Source organism: Penicillium lagena (assembly GCF_028827675.1).
Source record: "Penicillium lagena strain IBT 129212 chromosome Unknown utg000008l_segment0_segment0, whole genome shotgun sequence".
NCBI lineage: Eukaryota > Fungi > Ascomycota > Eurotiomycetes > Eurotiales > Aspergillaceae > Penicillium > Penicillium lagena.
Window position 1 is genome coordinate 17,928 of NW_026623229.1, and position 15,171 is coordinate 33,098.

Consider the following 15,171-nt stretch of genomic DNA (forward strand, 5'->3'; position numbering starts at 1 on the left):
GGTCAACAGTACTAGAAATTAGCTTTCAATTCTTCAACTTGACCATTCGGTCTGATAGTCCGCTATATTGAACCAGTAGAACTGAGTTTCACAATCTTGCGCCGCCCACACGGATATCAAATAGGTCTTGAACAACGCCACAGAATGTTTCGAGAATTATGTCCGACTGGCTCCTCGCAAGCACTGCTCTTCGCTCTTCTAAATCTATAAGCTTAAAGCAGGCTGCCTGACAGGCGACCCCAGTGCAAGGTATTGATCTTCCAGTGCTCTTAATGACCACTCCAAATTCCTCTAGGATAGATTTCGACATCTGAATAGCTTCTCGATCACATTGAACAAATGGATGTCGTAACCGATGTATAATAAGAAGCGCACTGAGGCGGAGAATCCTGGCCTGAGCCAGCATGATAGTGACCTCAGGCTGTGTGAATCGATTGGGAAAGTTTGCTGGAGTCAATGGCTGCCATTTCTCTACCAAATTTCATATTGCATCAAGACGCGTCATCCGTTTTCACGTGTGCAGCTTCATCACTGTGTCGGAGTAGGTGACTAACTTCACATATGTGATAAACAAGGGCCAGCAACGAGCCACTGAGCCCAATATAACGATCAACATGACCTGTTGCGTTGACCCCAATTCTAATAGTTGGTTTTTCGGATCAAAGCAGACATTTACAAGTTTCGGTGGTGATGAGACACAACAAGAAATCCATCGTCTCTGAATCGGGGCCCAAGCCTGAAAAGGCACGATATACAGCAGTTGGCTTGATGAGGTTGAGTGTTTAGTGGGCTATAAGAATTGGCTGACCATCTTCCACATGCATGGCAAACGTAGCCATAGCCACACCGAGTATCAAAGCGATGGCAAGATCGCCATGGTCGTAACCTTCAGACAACTTAGAGATAACACGGCCGATGCACCTCGCCGGTTGGCAATTTGAAGGCCGAGGCATTGGTAGGAACCAATTGATTGCTATGTGTTTCGACGGAGGAGCTGGGAAGTCATAGTTTTGGTACCTCGGGGCTTTCTGCCAAGCCGAACATACCGGCGAGTAGTGTGGCAGGCGTGATTGAGTCGAGTACATCGTTCGCACGGTACGATAATATTAGGCCGCCGACACTTCTTGAAGGCGTGGCATTGGTCACAGGCTCTTTTCGTTCCGCACGGTGCGGGCATTACAAGTACTCCAGGAAAAGAGCGTCGATGAAGTAATGAACAGTTGACTAGCGAGTATTGTTGTAGCTTTCGACAGCTTGACAATGGGTGGAAGGAGACGTGGGGAAATGGCGTGTGAGAGGGGCAGATAGGGGGTGATCGAAGCGCTACCTATCCAATCAGACTACTCTAGATCTTCACGGCCTCTATTGATTGACACATTTCTCCTGTACAGATGCTGGAGTATGTCCATTAAGAGCTTCATGAAGTCTTTATCTTGGAGTGTAGCTCATCCACACGCTTCTCGCGGATCGCCTTTGTGGCTAGCCCCCCAGAAGGGTGCTGGTTTCCGGGGTCCGTTTCCATTCAGACTCAAGACTTGCGAAGTGCTGGAATGAGATCTTAACATCTACCTGGCTTCGCTACAGGAACGGTTTCTTTACCTCGGCAGCTTTTGTCCAAATTCTGAAAGAATGGAGGCTGCCGTTAACGGATATCTTCGGCTGTTCAAGCTTCTCTATTTCTCTTTGTGAGATTATAGGAATACAGGTCTTGCGGCGCCCGGTCAATACACTAAAACAAAATCACATTTCGCGAAAGTCCCTCGATCGTTGGAGGCAGAGAGAACATCAATGATTTGCGGTCAGTCGGGGATAGGACCATTACTATCTTGCCCGTGCATTCTTGCAAACAGTTGGGCAACCTAAACCGCCTGCAGGAGACGCAGGCACCACCATATTTCTCGATCATTTATTATTGGAATGCGGGCTATTGTTCCGCTTCTGCTGTTCAAGCTCTTCTCTTTCTCTTTCGATGACGCATTGACTTCCATGGTAGGTGTGAGAGGAGCCAAGGGAGAAGAAAAGAAAGGAGTGCGTACCTCCAGAGCTTTAACCGCAGAATAAATCGTCGCCCGTTTATACTTCTCGTTATCGCGCACGGACCCTATTCTCCCGCCGCTGAGGAAATTCTTCCTTCGCCCCCCCCTTCTCTCTCCCCAACACTCCCACCTCAAACCCTCTCAATATGGCGCCGTCGACCTGTTTTCATTGCAATCAGGCTCGCGCAGTCATTATTCGACCCAAAAATCGACAAAAGCTTTGTCGCGCCTGCTTCCTCCAGATCTTCGAGACCGAAGTCCACGAAACAATCACCGGCGCCCGCCTCTTCCACCCCGGCGAGCGCGTCGCAATCGGCGCCAGTGGCGGCAAAGATAGCACCGTGCTCGCGGCTGTTCTGAAGACACTAAACGAGCGATACGACTACGGGCTGGATCTTTGTCTGTTATCGATCGACGAGGGTATTCGCGGCTATCGTGACGACAGCCTGGAAACCGTCAAGCGCAACGCCGTGCAATATGACATGCCACTTGAGATAGTGGGGTACGGCGAATTGTACGGATGGACGATGGACCAGGTGGTGGAACAAATCGGCAAGAAAGGCAACTGCACGTACTGCGGCGTCTTTCGGCGACAGGCGCTCGACCGGGGCGCGGCGCGCTTGGCGATCAAGCATGTTGTCACCGGGCACAATGCGGATGATGTTGCGGAGACGGTCATGATGAATCTGTTGCGGGGGGACGTGCCCCGCTTGTCTCGCGGGACTAACATCGTCACTGATTCGGCCGCTTCGGAGATCAAACGCAGCAAGCCGCTCAAGTATGCATATGAGAAGGAGATTGTCCTTTATGCGCATCACCGTCAGCTGGACTACTTCAGCACCGAGTGCATTTATTCTCCGGAGGCGTTTCGTGGCAGTGCACGCACTCTGATCAAAGACCTGGAGAAGATCCGCCCCAGCTCTATTCTGGATATTGTCAAGAGCGGCGAGGATATGGCAGCGCTTGTTCCGCAGGAAGGGTCCCAGAGTGGGAAATCAAGACAGGCTGCGGCTGCGGCAGAGGATGAGTCGGCTGGCGGCTGCGGTAGCCAGAACGGGCGATCCAGCGGCGGCGAGATGGCGGCGATGGAGAAGGAGCTAGCGGCCAACGACGCGGCCGAGTCGCGCGAGACAGAAATCGGACTTTCGACCAAGTCGTTCCGACCGACGGGCAAGCTGGTCAAGATACAAACCATGGGCTATTGCGAGAAATGCGGCTATATCTCTAGCAACCGAGTCTGCAAGGCCTGCTCGCTTCTGGAGGGTCTCAATCGGAACCGACCCAAGACTGCTATTGAGGTCGGCGTAGGCATAGAAGACGAGGAAAGCAGCACGACCTTAATCCGGCAGATGGAGCGCACTCATCTGACGAATAGCTGAGGTATCTCATCGGACCATGCATGACCGAGTACCTTTCCCTTTCCGAAGATGAAAAAAGCATCACGAAGTCGGTGCTGTCAGTGAGCGCCCACTTTCAACCACCTGAGACACTGCTGTTACCAACACAGCTTGGAAACCGTCCAGCGAGGAACAGTCGCAACAGCATTGACACCTGCATTCCAAGGCTGCGTCGAACATAACAGCCCTGGATGATTCTCACGAGTCTCTTTAAACAGGCACCAAAATCACCAGTGGGGTTTTGGCCAATGTGTGAGTCTCGTCTCCTCGACAGCGAGATCGATGCAAATATCATGGAGATACTAATTGTCCAAAAAATCGAATTCAATTCCCTCTTTGTACAAAACCAATCGGCCAAAATCGTAGTATACATAGACATAGACCTATATTAAAGAGAAACGCCCATTCCATGGCCTCAAGTCGCGGAATATATATGCACCCAGCACCACAACCACCGCCAAGAACAACACCAGCAATAACCAGAATATTTCATGCGGTATTTGCCTTGTCCTCATCCATATCAAACCCCCAGAGCAACAACGAAACCCCGACTATCCGCTCGATATGACGAACAGTACTCCCATCCCAGGCAATAAATAACTCCAACCTACTCCTCCTGCATCTCCTTCACCACCGGCAAATCAAAGCCCACCCTCCTAGCCGTCAATCTAACCCTCTCCTCCTCATCCATGTCCATGCCAGGGTTATACCGCTCCAGCAGCGCAGCATAGGAGCGTTGCGCGCGAGCATACTGGGCTAGTTGCTCCGCTTCTTGGATGCGTAGAGCACGTTCTTCTGTTGTGGATGGCGTTGAGAAGGGGAGCGTAAATGTTGGTTCTGCTTGTGCTGATTGTGTTGGTGTTGGTGATGAGGTTGAGGGGGCTGTGGTTTCTGCGCGGAAGAGCTGGCGGAGACGTTGGTGTAGTGGGGATGGGGTGGAGAGGTGCCGGCGTGGAAGTTCGCGGAGGAGGGCACGGTAGACGGTACGGGTCCGGAGGGTGAGTGGTTCGGACATTTTGATTTTGATTTGGAGGCAGCGGTGAGGGTACAGAGATGAAGCTGAATAAATAGCCGGGGTTGTTGCTGGAAAAGTCGGTGCTATGTGATCACGTGATCGTCGACGTTGTGTGGTCTGGATCCTGGATTGAACAAAGATACGGTTACAGATTTTTATTATCTACTGAATGGGAAGTGGGTAGAGATGTATATATTAGGACGCGGAGATTCCGGTTTATACCACGGGGCCGGTGACACTCCCGCCGCCAGGAACAGACGTACTCTATGTACAAAACATCGTCGCGGCCTCATCAATAATCAAATGCATGCGCCGCTCCCAGGGTCATGTCATGTCACAGCACAGCTCACGTACCTTCATCAACACGCAGTGAAAAAAAGAGGCAATATATCATAGAGGGGCATATCGACGTGAGGGGGAGCATGTTGGGAAGGGAAGAAGGGAGAGGGAAAACGTGGTTTTGTATAGGGGAAAGACCCCAGAAGAGGGGGGGGGGGGGGGGGTATGGTTATCATGAACGTAACCAGCCGAATTTTCTGCGCGGTGCCTCGCCACCGGTCGGTGGTTCGAGATACAAACTGCGGCTGTACAAGTCCTGGCAGGGTCAGGTGAGCCAAAAGGGCAATCAATGACTAGCACAAGAACTGGGCTCACTCACCTCTTCATCGCCAGAGAACTTGGAATTCAAAATCAATCGCTCCACATCATCATACCGGTGAGCCTGCGGGTGAGGCGTCTTCTGGCTTCGCTGGATTCCCAGCACGACCTCGCCCATGACCTCGAATTTCTTCCAATTAATCCGAGACCGATTCTCGCCGACGAAGGTCTTGTTTCCTTCCTCGGCAGAGACTAGGTCACGCCGATGTAATGGCAAGAATGGAATACGCTCTGTGAAGGAGTTCTCCCATGCAAGACGGTAGGCAAAGTGACTGCGCTGGGTGCTCATGAGGATGACCAGCCGCATGAACTCCTTCTGCGTGTGGGCGGGAATTAGATCCCGGGTTTGGTTCAGGCGGTGGACCGGGGTGCCATTGATGGCAGCGATAACGGCGCCCAGTGAGTTGTAATTGTTTTGGCGGCGGAGTTTCTGAATTACTGTCAGCAATGATCTGAGACTAAATGGGAAATAACAAAACTTACCGCCGCGATCAGCATGAACTTTTCCAATGCCTTGGCCCGGTGCTTCGGCTTGTCGCGTAAGAGAATCATGCTTGCCACGAAAAAAGCGAGGTGGTTGAATTGCTTGATCATCCGGTTGACATTCTTCAAACTCTTGATTTTCTCCTTATCCACGCCGGAGATGCTCACATGGCGGACGAGATCGCGTGGCCGGAACGAGTTGTACATGATCCAGTCGATACGCGTCAGTTCCCGCGCGAACTCTTCTTCCGGTGTCTCCATGAAATACCGCCACTGGATCTTGCTCAGAAGAGTACGAGGGGTAAGCTCCAGACGCGCAGCTTCTTTCTGAGCAGCCTCGGTTGTCAACATAGTAAATGACAGGTTGAGGGTGCTGCTGGGCTTCTCCGGGTTGGACGATAGCGAAACGCTTGCCGAAAGCCGGGAAGTCGAGTCATGCGGCCCATCGCTGAGATCAAGTGCGCTCATGCTGTAGATAGGATCCTCCTCTTCCTCGTCGTCGTCGTAGGCGGATGTGAGGAATGGAACTGGCGAGCTTCGACCAGAATTGTAGAAGAACGTCTCTGTATGGCCGTTGTCCTCGATGTCGCCATCCGAAAAGGCCCAGCTAACTTCGTCATCCTCGGCATTCAAGTCTAGGTATGATCCGATCTCCTTGGCGGCAAACATGTAGAAATGGCTCTTCTCAAGCGTCGCCACGAACTCGGCGATGCGTTTGTGTGTCTTAGGGTAGGCGAAGTCCCCAGGGTATTCAGATGCCCATTGGGCAACGACATTCAACAGCCTCAACTGATCGGCAATGCGGGCAAGCTGGTCGGTAGTGTTGGTCTCATTCCGGTCAAAACGAGTGATCAACGCTCCCAGTAAGCTTGCAGGTGCGGCGAACTTTCGGTATAGGCACAGAAATATTGACTGGAACTTGTTGTCATTCTTCGACATGGGCATGGCAACCAGGCGGTCCACCAGCTCATCAAATGATAGCCCTGATTCCGCACTCGAGTTGCTCTCGCTGCTAGGCTTCGGCCGAATCACCCCACCACCAGAACTGGTGGGGCGGCTCTGTCCGTCTTCCAATTCCTCGTCCATGTTCAAGAAGCTGCTGAAGGCGTCCAAGCCAACACTGTCACGCCAGGCCGTATGCATTCGCTGCTGGCGGTTTTGGTCTCGGTTGGGCGAGTCGCTCGTGGCGGACGGTCTGCGTGGGTTCAGGCGAGCCGCGGAGGGAGGCGTGTGCGGTCGCACAGGCTGGGAATTGCTCCGAGCATATCGCGAGGAGCTAGACGGACGGGCGGTGGTTTGTTGAGCCAGGTTGGAGGAGGGTGCCTGGTCGGTGGGCCGACGGGTCCCGCCGTCCCTATCGACTGTCCGATCCACGGCCGTCGTTGTTGGGCCGCCAGCGGCTCCGGTCAAGGTAATAGGGTTCTCGGACTTGGAGCGGGCGTGGTGTCTGTCGGTCGTCGATTGGCGAGTCGAGTCGGGAGATTTCTGGGGGGAGGATGACGGAGCAGGAATCGAATTTTTAGGTTGGGGGGATAAGTCTGGTACAGGAAGGCTGTCAGATTCGAGTCCCTGGTGTCCTTTTTGGGGGGGGCGGCCTGCGCTGTCGATCGGTGGGTGACAAGAACAAAAAGGACCGCTAACGCCGCTAGTGGCTCACCAGAGGCCCAAGCTCACCACAATCGGATTGAACGAGACAAAGAAACAGGCACTTACCTTCTCGTAGTGCAATGATGGTCCGCAGCACGAGTGCAATACACATCCGCTGCGATCGCGGTGATTCGGGAGATGTGCGACGGATCTCGTAGCGCCCATGGAGCGGCTCCAGCTTGCTGTCATCAGTGATTAAATCGCATTTGCACGCCACCAGCAGGAACGGTAGCGTCGCGGCATCTAGGGAGCCTGTTCACAGTCAGTCAATAATATGCCCGAGAAGAGGCTTGGGGTCGACGAACCCAGTAGATCCGTCATCTCTTCTAGCTTCTCCGGCTCCGTGGCATCATGAAGCACCAGAGCCCCGTCAATTCTGGGCGAGGATTTAGGCCATAGAATGTTCTTCTTGCTGCCCAGTCGGACCTCCTTCAGATCCACCTCGAGCATGCGCACGATGTAGACCGACCCGTCCAGCGACATCTTCTTCTTGCTGGAATTCGCGACGGGCGTCGTCTTCAAGTCCAAGGCGCGACGAATGAAGCTGCTTTTGCCCGCATTCTCCTCGCCGACCACCGCAATGGTGATTTCGGGGAACCCGACTTTGGCCGATTCCTGTTGGAGGTTAGAAACGCAGTCACTCCATTGGGGGGGGCGGTTTGCTGCCATACCTCGTCGCCCTTGCTCTGAGCCGGGGCGGACTTGGCAGGGACCGGAGGGCGCTCTTCCTCCTCGACGAGGGGCTGGTCGGGTCTCGAGCCCTTCCGCCCAGGGTCGGGTTTGTGGGAGCCACTCGAGGAGGCAGACGGGGTGCGAGGGATACCCGGTCGAGGGGAGGTGGGCATCTTCTGGCCCTGGTCGGTGGATGCTCGGCCAGATTGAGACGAGGCCATGACGAGGGGCAGTCGAGCAGGCGAATACGAGTTATTGCGAGCACCAGCAACACAGCGCTGGACCCATTATTATTGTCGGACAAAGTAGACAGACCATGTAGGGAGAGAGGTCAGAACGAGAGAGAGAATACGAAGAAGGCGGTCGATCGATAACCCAGGAGATGTCAGGTGCAACCAGGAGGTCCTAGTGTCGCTGATTAACTGACCTTTTGTTAACTAAGTTAAGTTAATTAGGGGCCTAGTAAGTTCACAGTTAGTCTCCTACTAGTCAGTCCTATCTACTTCTTCTTCTTTTTCTTCTTCTTCTCTTGTGGGATTTGGCCCCGGACGCTGTGTCTCACTCGTCTCCATTTATTAGTGAGAACCGTATTCATTAGGTAACTATTCATTACGAGCATGAGTTCATTCGGTCGCATGATTCTCCTTGGTGACCAGCGCCAAGAATTGCATAAAACCCTCTGCCCCAGGCCCCGTCTCCAGCCCTGCCTCACAGCGCTGTCGCAGCTGGCGCACCTTGCCTAGACCGCGATTGAATCCCTTGTCGGCCGTCCACGGGCCTCTGCTGCGGCGAGCCGATCCTCCTCGGCCACGGCCGCGTCCGGCGGGGGGATGCCATTCGACCCATTCGTCTTCTAGCGTGGTCTGGTATGTATCTTGCAACTGACCGCGAAGCTGCGGGCATCGCTGCACCAGGTCTTTCAGCTCGGGTGATGCCGCGATGGTGGCGGGTGTGGCTGTGCGCTTTTTCTGGTCGGGAGGAGTGTCGCCATTGGCATCGCTAGGTAGCGATATAATTGGTGGGGGTTCCTCGTGCGACGGGCTCGTCTGGGGCGCACAGTATATCTTATGGGACTGGGTGCAGGCCAGCGAACAACTGCCTCAGTGAGTTAGTAAGCTGGTTTGGCGATGTGAATAAGAACCAAATTACCTCATGAGCCCGCAGGTGGGACAGCGATACTTGGCTGCTTCTGACGAACAGACCTCACAGGTCCCCATCGTGTGGTGTGTGGGTTTAGAGGGAGCGAGGATAGGATGGTGGCACAAGAAAAAGTGTCGATGCCTGAGGCTGGAACAGCTGCACTTGCCTGTTGCGGTGCATCACGTGACCATGCGACCGACCCATTCACGTTGGAGGTAGGGGGATTGCGGGTTTCGAATGGACATGATGGGCCTTGGTACTAATCTGCCACTGGCCGGAATTCATCCGTCAATCTCCCGTCATAGTTAGCAAGAAGGTCGATTGGCTGATTTATCAGCTCTAGGTCAGGTGACCCTCTAGATTGCGTCAGAGTCCGTTTTTCTCCGCGGAGGATGATTGTTTCCAACCTTGCCATCTCTCGCAATCAAAATGTCCCTGGGCACTGCATCAACTGCCATGCTGCGCCGCACACTTCTCAGTGCGCGCCGAGCCACATCCACTACGGAGTCCTGCACCCGCACTATCAAGCCTGTAGTATTCAGCGCGGTCCGCCGCATCTCCAGCAACACCCGACTTCCAACCCTAACAGCCTCGGAGACTCGTCGACGCCCGACCGTCCGCCTACACCAGCCGCGGGCTTCACAAACGCCCCTGTATCCGAGCAGCAAACGGACGATCTTCATCCAGACCGAAAATACCCCCAACCCAGATGTACGTCTGATTGACCTCTCTGGACCTACCATTCGCCACCGAAAGGAAGAATTACGCTGATTGACAACCCATTCTGCAGGCTCTCAAATTTATCCCCAACCACCGCGTCCTGCCCGAAGACTTCCCCACCACCTTCCTGGAGTATCTCTCTCCGCGCGCGACGCTCGCTCCGCCGCACCCATCCCCGCTGGCCGCGAAGCTCCTCGACGTCGAGGGCGTCACGTCCGTCTTCTACGGCGCGGACTTCATCACCGTCAGCAAGGCCAGCGATGCGCAGTGGGCGCATATTAAACCCGAGGTATTCAGCATCATCACGCAGGCCGTGACGTCGGGCGAGACGCTCGTCGCCACCGTGGAGAATGTCGGCGCCGAGAGCGCGCAGGAGGGCGGTGGGGCGGACTCGCTTGTTTACAATGAGGAGGATGATGAGGTCGTTGGCATGATTAAGGAGTTGCTGGAGACGCGGATTCGGCCGGCGATCCAGGAAGATGGCGGGGATATCGAGCTGCGCGGGTTCGAGAATGGGATTGTGTTGCTGAAGCTACGGGGCGCGTGTCGGACGTGCGACTCGAGTACGGTGACACTGAAGAATGGGATTGAGTCGATGCTGATGCATTATGTGAGTTCGTGTTTCTCTCTCGACGGCGTGGGTGCTGACTGCGGGATAGATCGAGGAGGTCCAGGGTGTTGAGCAGGTCATGGACCAAGAAGAGGAGATCAGCATGCATGAGTTTGCGCGGTTTGAGGAGAAGCTCCGCCAGCAGAAGGGGGCTGGGGCGACAGCCAGTAGCCCGCTGGATAGTGCACCGCAGTAGTTAGGGTCTATTACAATCCCATCCTCTACATCCCTTTCGATCCCCGTGTAGTCCCAACTCCCTCCTCCCCGTAGGACACCCCCTCCACCTACGTCAGCACTCTGGCCAGCACCAACAACAGGATCGATTGGCCGAGCCGCGCGGGGGGAGACGACTCGACGTGCCCCGGAGGCTCGGGGGGTGGCATGATTCGCCTGTGCGCTGTACCCGTGTGTGATCAACAAGCTCTCCCCGCAACATCAATCCGGGGTAGTCTAGAATCGTATCGTAGGCCAGTCAGCACTAACGCTTGTGACGACCTCGCTAAAGCATACCCTGTCCCACCTGAGCTTCGGGGCAACGTTGCCAGATCCGTTCTCGCTGTCCATCACCCCCGCCCTTTCTTTCGTTCTGACTTTCTGACTTTCCTTCTCCCTCTCTTCATCCTCCCCGATCTCTTCTTTCCCTCTCCGTCCCATCTCATCTGCTACCCCGCCTCCTGTTCTCTCATCGTCAACAATGCGCCCTTAACGGGTCGTCGGTCCCGACTCCACAACGTCATCCATAGTCACGCCACCACTACTGCAACGTCGCGCGCATTCCTGCACGCGAGCACCAAGAACCCAAAAAGAACTTCTGCCGACCGACGGCGATTCCTCTCTCGACCACGAGCAGGTGTTTCGCGACAACACCAACGCGACACTCCCCTTCGTCGGAACTGGTCTGCTCAAACCTCTCCCTGCTACCAGAGAGGAGACCGACCAGAAGAAGCTTGGCCGCTTCAGTCAACCCAACCCCAAAAAAAATTCCAGACTTCTTTTTTTTTATGAGACCCACGAAGAAACATATTTGGTTTCCCAATAGATCTGGCCCGATAAAAGAAAAAGAGAAATACCCTTTAGAGTGGTGAGTGGACGCATGGTTCCCCTCTCTCTCCTCCCCCCCGGCAATACGGGAAATGCGACGGTCGCTGACTGGACCACCATCCATCTCCCACGCACACAGACACGATTACGATCCCATCGCTATTTGTCGCATTCCGTTACTCTCTTCCTTCTGGTGATCTTCACTCGAACACACTATCACAATCACCTCGGTGGCGATAGTCGCGTGGCGGACACCCTGCCGAAATCCATCCGGTACGTGTGCAGACTGCTGGGCTGCGCGCTGAGGTCCCATGCTGCCATCCTTTTTGATCTTCCCACTCTCGTTCGCCTTCCTGGCGTGGTATCCCTCCCTATGGTATCCCCGAATCCTTAGAGCTCTTATCAGCTGGCTGGAGCTTGCGATATATGGTCTCCCCACTTTCGCCACTGGCAGAGCTCGGCCATCTCCACATGTTGCATGCTCCTCTTTGGTGTCGGTCTGACAGCAAGAAACCATCCGATCGTTGTGACTGACTGTTTCTTTAGTGGATCATAGTGCGAACGACCTCCCTCCCTCCATCAGGTCTTTGAAAGACTGAGCTGGTTTCTCGGTCTCTTTCTCTATCGCGTGAACACCGAAGACCGGAGCTTTGTCGCGTGTCCACGTTCTTTTCTTTCAGACTCCGTTGTATCGACCCTTGTCCTACGGAGGTCTCGGAGGTGAGCCTATCCCGGCCTTGAATCATTTGCAAAGTTTCCTAACTACGACCAGTTCCACCATGGCCGCACCATCGAATAAGCTGGCCTCGATCCAGTCAAACACGCCACCCGCGCCGGGTGCGACAGCTGTCAGGCTGGAGAAGAGTCACCCGGGTGTGCGCCGCTCGACCCCAGACTCGGAAGCGCTGGCCTCCTCTGATGATGACGGGGACCATATCGCTCCCACCCAAACCACCGCCCCTCAGACCAAACCTGTGCGGCGCCCCTCCTGGTTAAATGAGGTGCCACTGGGCGCTCAGCGAAAGTCATCTCTCCCTGGAGGCCCGCTTGCTGCAGGTCCGTCCAACCCCGCCAGCCCTTCTGGCGACCAAGCGCCGTGGGCGACAAACCCGAGTCCCGGACTGAGCGGCGGCTCCTTTAACTGGAATCAAGCGGGCAGCAGTTCATTCCCCTGGGGGACGGGTATCTGGAACACTGAATCCCGCAAGGAACCACCGTCTCGGCTGTCAGAAATTGTGCCGTCGCCAACTATGACCAATCCTCCGCCCTCGAGCGGGAACCTAGCCGACGACATGTTGAGTCCAGTGACGCGCACTATCTCCGGTGAATCGGCAATCCCATTCTCGATTCCGCTTCATCCGACCCCCAAGACCTATCGCTCCCAATCCTATTCTGTCGGTCAGATGGATCCAGAGTTGCTGGGTTTAATGGCCAGCACGGCAGGGACTGGTGCTCCGTATGCAGGTGGTCGCTCTCGTGGACCAGGTCAAATGTCTGCTGTTCAGCCTCGCTCCGCACGACCCAGTGTTCTCGGTGAACTAGGCCATGACCCAGCGACGCTCGGCCAGCTACGAGAAGACGAAGATGGCGATGATGATGACAACGGCGCGGACGATGGCAATTACTCCGCAAGCCAGGCCCGCACAATTGAACAGCTTGCGCGCGAGAATGCCATGTTACGACAAGCTGCAGCAGGTCAAATGGACAGCCGATTCCGGGACCGGGCTTCTTCGTCTGCTTCCGTGGCCGGTGCCGCGCATGCCTTGCATCGTATCCATGGTAGTGTTCCAGAGGAATCGGATCTGGCCGTTGAAGACATAGGAGAGCTGCGCGATATTCAAGGGTATAGCAATATGCGCAGTAACACGCGGAGACGGTTCTCTGAGCATTCAGCAAATCTGGAGCCGCAGTTTTCGTCGTTCGCTTCTCCCCTGGACAATCGTGCGCTGGACAATGTTCGCAAGGCTCATTGGCAGACGTCGCTGGGGTTTGGGAGTCTTGTCGATGTGCCTCAGAGCCGTCGCCACTCGTTTGCTGATATCCCGGTCCGGCACACATCGGCCGGGTCGGTCGATGCCCATGCCGCGGGTCCTCGACCGGGCATGGGAGATCGCGAGGAGAACTATGATTACTCTAACTCGCCCATGCAGCCACGTAAGTCTTCACGTCCATCTGTGCTTTCAGGTATGATGCTTACTTTGTTAGCATCCTTCTACCCCCGTGAACAAACCTTACGCGGTGATGGTTCATCAGGCATACCGACTTCCCTTAATCAGTATGGCCTGTCAGGTGCCTATGGCCGTCAGCCAGGCTTGTCGCACGCCCACCAGAACCAACTTCTGTACATCGTAACATTCAAGTGCCACCGTGCGGATGTGTTCTACATCCAAGAAGACACAGGTCTCCAGGTCAAAGCCGGCGATCTGGTTATTGTTGAGGCCGATCGAGGTACAGACTTGGGCACTGTTCAGCATGCCAACGTCTCTCTTCAGAAAGCGCGGGAGCTCAAACAGCAATATGCCGAGGAGCATTACAAGTGGCTCATGATGTTTTCTCGACAGGGCCAGCTCGAAGCGTCGAGCGTGGCAAGTCCCACTGGAGGGATATCAGGTCTGGGTCGAAGTGCAACGGGAGGCATGGGCCCCCATGGTCCGCACGGTGTGCAGGAGCCTACTACCGACATCAAGCCCAAGCTTATCAAACGCCTGGCGCAGAATCACGAAATTCTGACTCTGCGAGACAAGGAAGGAAACGAGGCGAAAGCCAAACGGGTCTGCCAGCAGAAGGTTGCCGAGCATCGACTCAACATGGAAATCCTCGATGCTGAGTTCCAGATGTAAGTTTCTTTTGTTATCTTCTCTCTTCTGAACATCCAGCTAATTGGTTCTCTGTAGGGACTGGAAGAAACTCACCTTTTACTACTTCGCGGACTCATACATCAACTTCAACTCGCTCGTCACTGACCTCTTCAAGATCTACAAAACCCGCATCTGGATGTCAGCCATCAATCCAGCCTCCTTCGTCACCCCACCCAGCGCGGGCCTTCAAGGCCCACCGAGCGGGATCAGCAACCCACTCTACGGCCAAGACGGCCCGCACACCGACCGCCGACACCAGCACGACGGCAGAGCTTATGCTGGCGCGCGCGCCGACGTGGATCCAGGCCGCGAGGGAATCCCCAATCCTATGCTGCTGCGCACGAATTACCCCGAGTCGTACCAGCCATTCGCGCAGCCTTCCCACCAAGCAGAGGGTCAGTCCGACCCGTTTTCCACCTACTCGCCTACCAGTTTCGGTCCCCTCGACACAGCAGGGTACGCCGACTTCTCTCCCAGTGGCGCTGGCTCAAACGGTGCCTCGCGCATGCATCCCGCCCAAGGCGAATGGGTCAATCGTTTCCAAGGCCTATCACTCAATTCCTGAGTGGTCATATTTCGATCGATTCTTGTTTCCATTTACTTATTTTACTCATTTGCTGACTGGCTACTAAACATTTGTACAATCTGCTTGAAGTCTGTTGTTTTTGTTTTTGTGTCTTGTCTTATTCTGTCTTGAATTGTTTGTGCTTTTTGTTGCTATTTGTTCCCTGGCGAAAGAAAGATTCACACACGCGTTCCTAGACTTGTTACGGTTCGATCCATACGCTCTGACAGAAGTTTTTATTTTTGTTTTCAAGCTCATCTGATTTGACCTGATTTGAGCTATTTTGCCTTTTGCCCCCCAAGAAATGGATGATGGGATGGGATATGGGTG

At 54.6% G+C, this 15,171-nt stretch overlaps 6 protein-coding genes across 6 annotated transcripts; 3 read left to right on the top strand and 3 right to left on the bottom strand.

The window, feature by feature from the left end:
- Positions 1 to 88: 88 nt before the first annotated feature.
- On the bottom strand, positions 89 to 953 carry N7510_010536 (uncharacterized protein; the record flags this gene model as incomplete). The annotated part of the gene is made up of 3 exons (XM_056982461.1): positions 89 to 469; positions 533 to 790; positions 819 to 953. 3 exons carry the CDS (start codon positions 951 to 953, stop codon positions 89 to 91), a joined length of 774 nt encoding a protein of 257 aa, XP_056827955.1.
- A 1,229-nt stretch (positions 954 to 2,182) lies between these two features.
- On the top strand, positions 2,183 to 3,415 carry N7510_010537 (putative PP-loop ATPase superfamily protein; the record flags this gene model as incomplete). Its single annotated transcript, XM_056982462.1, has 1 exon — positions 2,183 to 3,415. One exon carries the CDS (start codon positions 2,183 to 2,185, stop codon positions 3,413 to 3,415), a length of 1,233 nt encoding a protein of 410 aa, XP_056827956.1.
- A 625-nt stretch (positions 3,416 to 4,040) lies between these two features.
- N7510_010538 (LYR motif-containing protein) lies at positions 4,041 to 4,448 on the bottom strand (the record flags this gene model as incomplete). Its single annotated transcript, XM_056982463.1, has 1 exon — positions 4,041 to 4,448. One exon carries the CDS (start codon positions 4,446 to 4,448, stop codon positions 4,041 to 4,043), a length of 408 nt encoding a protein of 135 aa, XP_056827957.1.
- Positions 4,449 to 4,959: 511 nt separating this feature from the next.
- N7510_010539 (uncharacterized protein) lies at positions 4,960 to 9,124 on the bottom strand (the record flags this gene model as incomplete). Its single annotated transcript, XM_056982464.1, has 9 exons — positions 4,960 to 5,043; positions 5,107 to 5,535; positions 5,589 to 7,126; positions 7,302 to 7,487; positions 7,541 to 7,850; positions 7,907 to 8,185; positions 8,223 to 8,312; positions 8,642 to 9,002; positions 9,057 to 9,124. 9 exons carry the CDS (start codon positions 9,122 to 9,124, stop codon positions 4,960 to 4,962), a joined length of 3,345 nt encoding a protein of 1,114 aa, XP_056827958.1.
- A 352-nt stretch (positions 9,125 to 9,476) lies between these two features.
- Positions 9,477 to 10,573, top strand: N7510_010540 (NifU family protein; the record flags this gene model as incomplete). Its single annotated transcript, XM_056982465.1, has 3 exons — positions 9,477 to 9,758; positions 9,838 to 10,377; positions 10,427 to 10,573. The coding sequence occupies 3 exons, from the start codon at positions 9,477 to 9,479 to the stop codon at positions 10,571 to 10,573; spliced, it is 969 nt and encodes a 322-aa protein (XP_056827959.1).
- Positions 10,574 to 12,197: 1,624 nt separating this feature from the next.
- N7510_010541 (PSP1 family protein) lies at positions 12,198 to 14,841 on the top strand (the record flags this gene model as incomplete). Its single annotated transcript, XM_056982466.1, has 3 exons — positions 12,198 to 13,572; positions 13,624 to 14,254; positions 14,313 to 14,841. The coding sequence occupies 3 exons, from the start codon at positions 12,198 to 12,200 to the stop codon at positions 14,839 to 14,841; spliced, it is 2,535 nt and encodes an 844-aa protein (XP_056827960.1).
- Between the last annotated feature and the right edge of the window lie 330 nt (positions 14,842 to 15,171).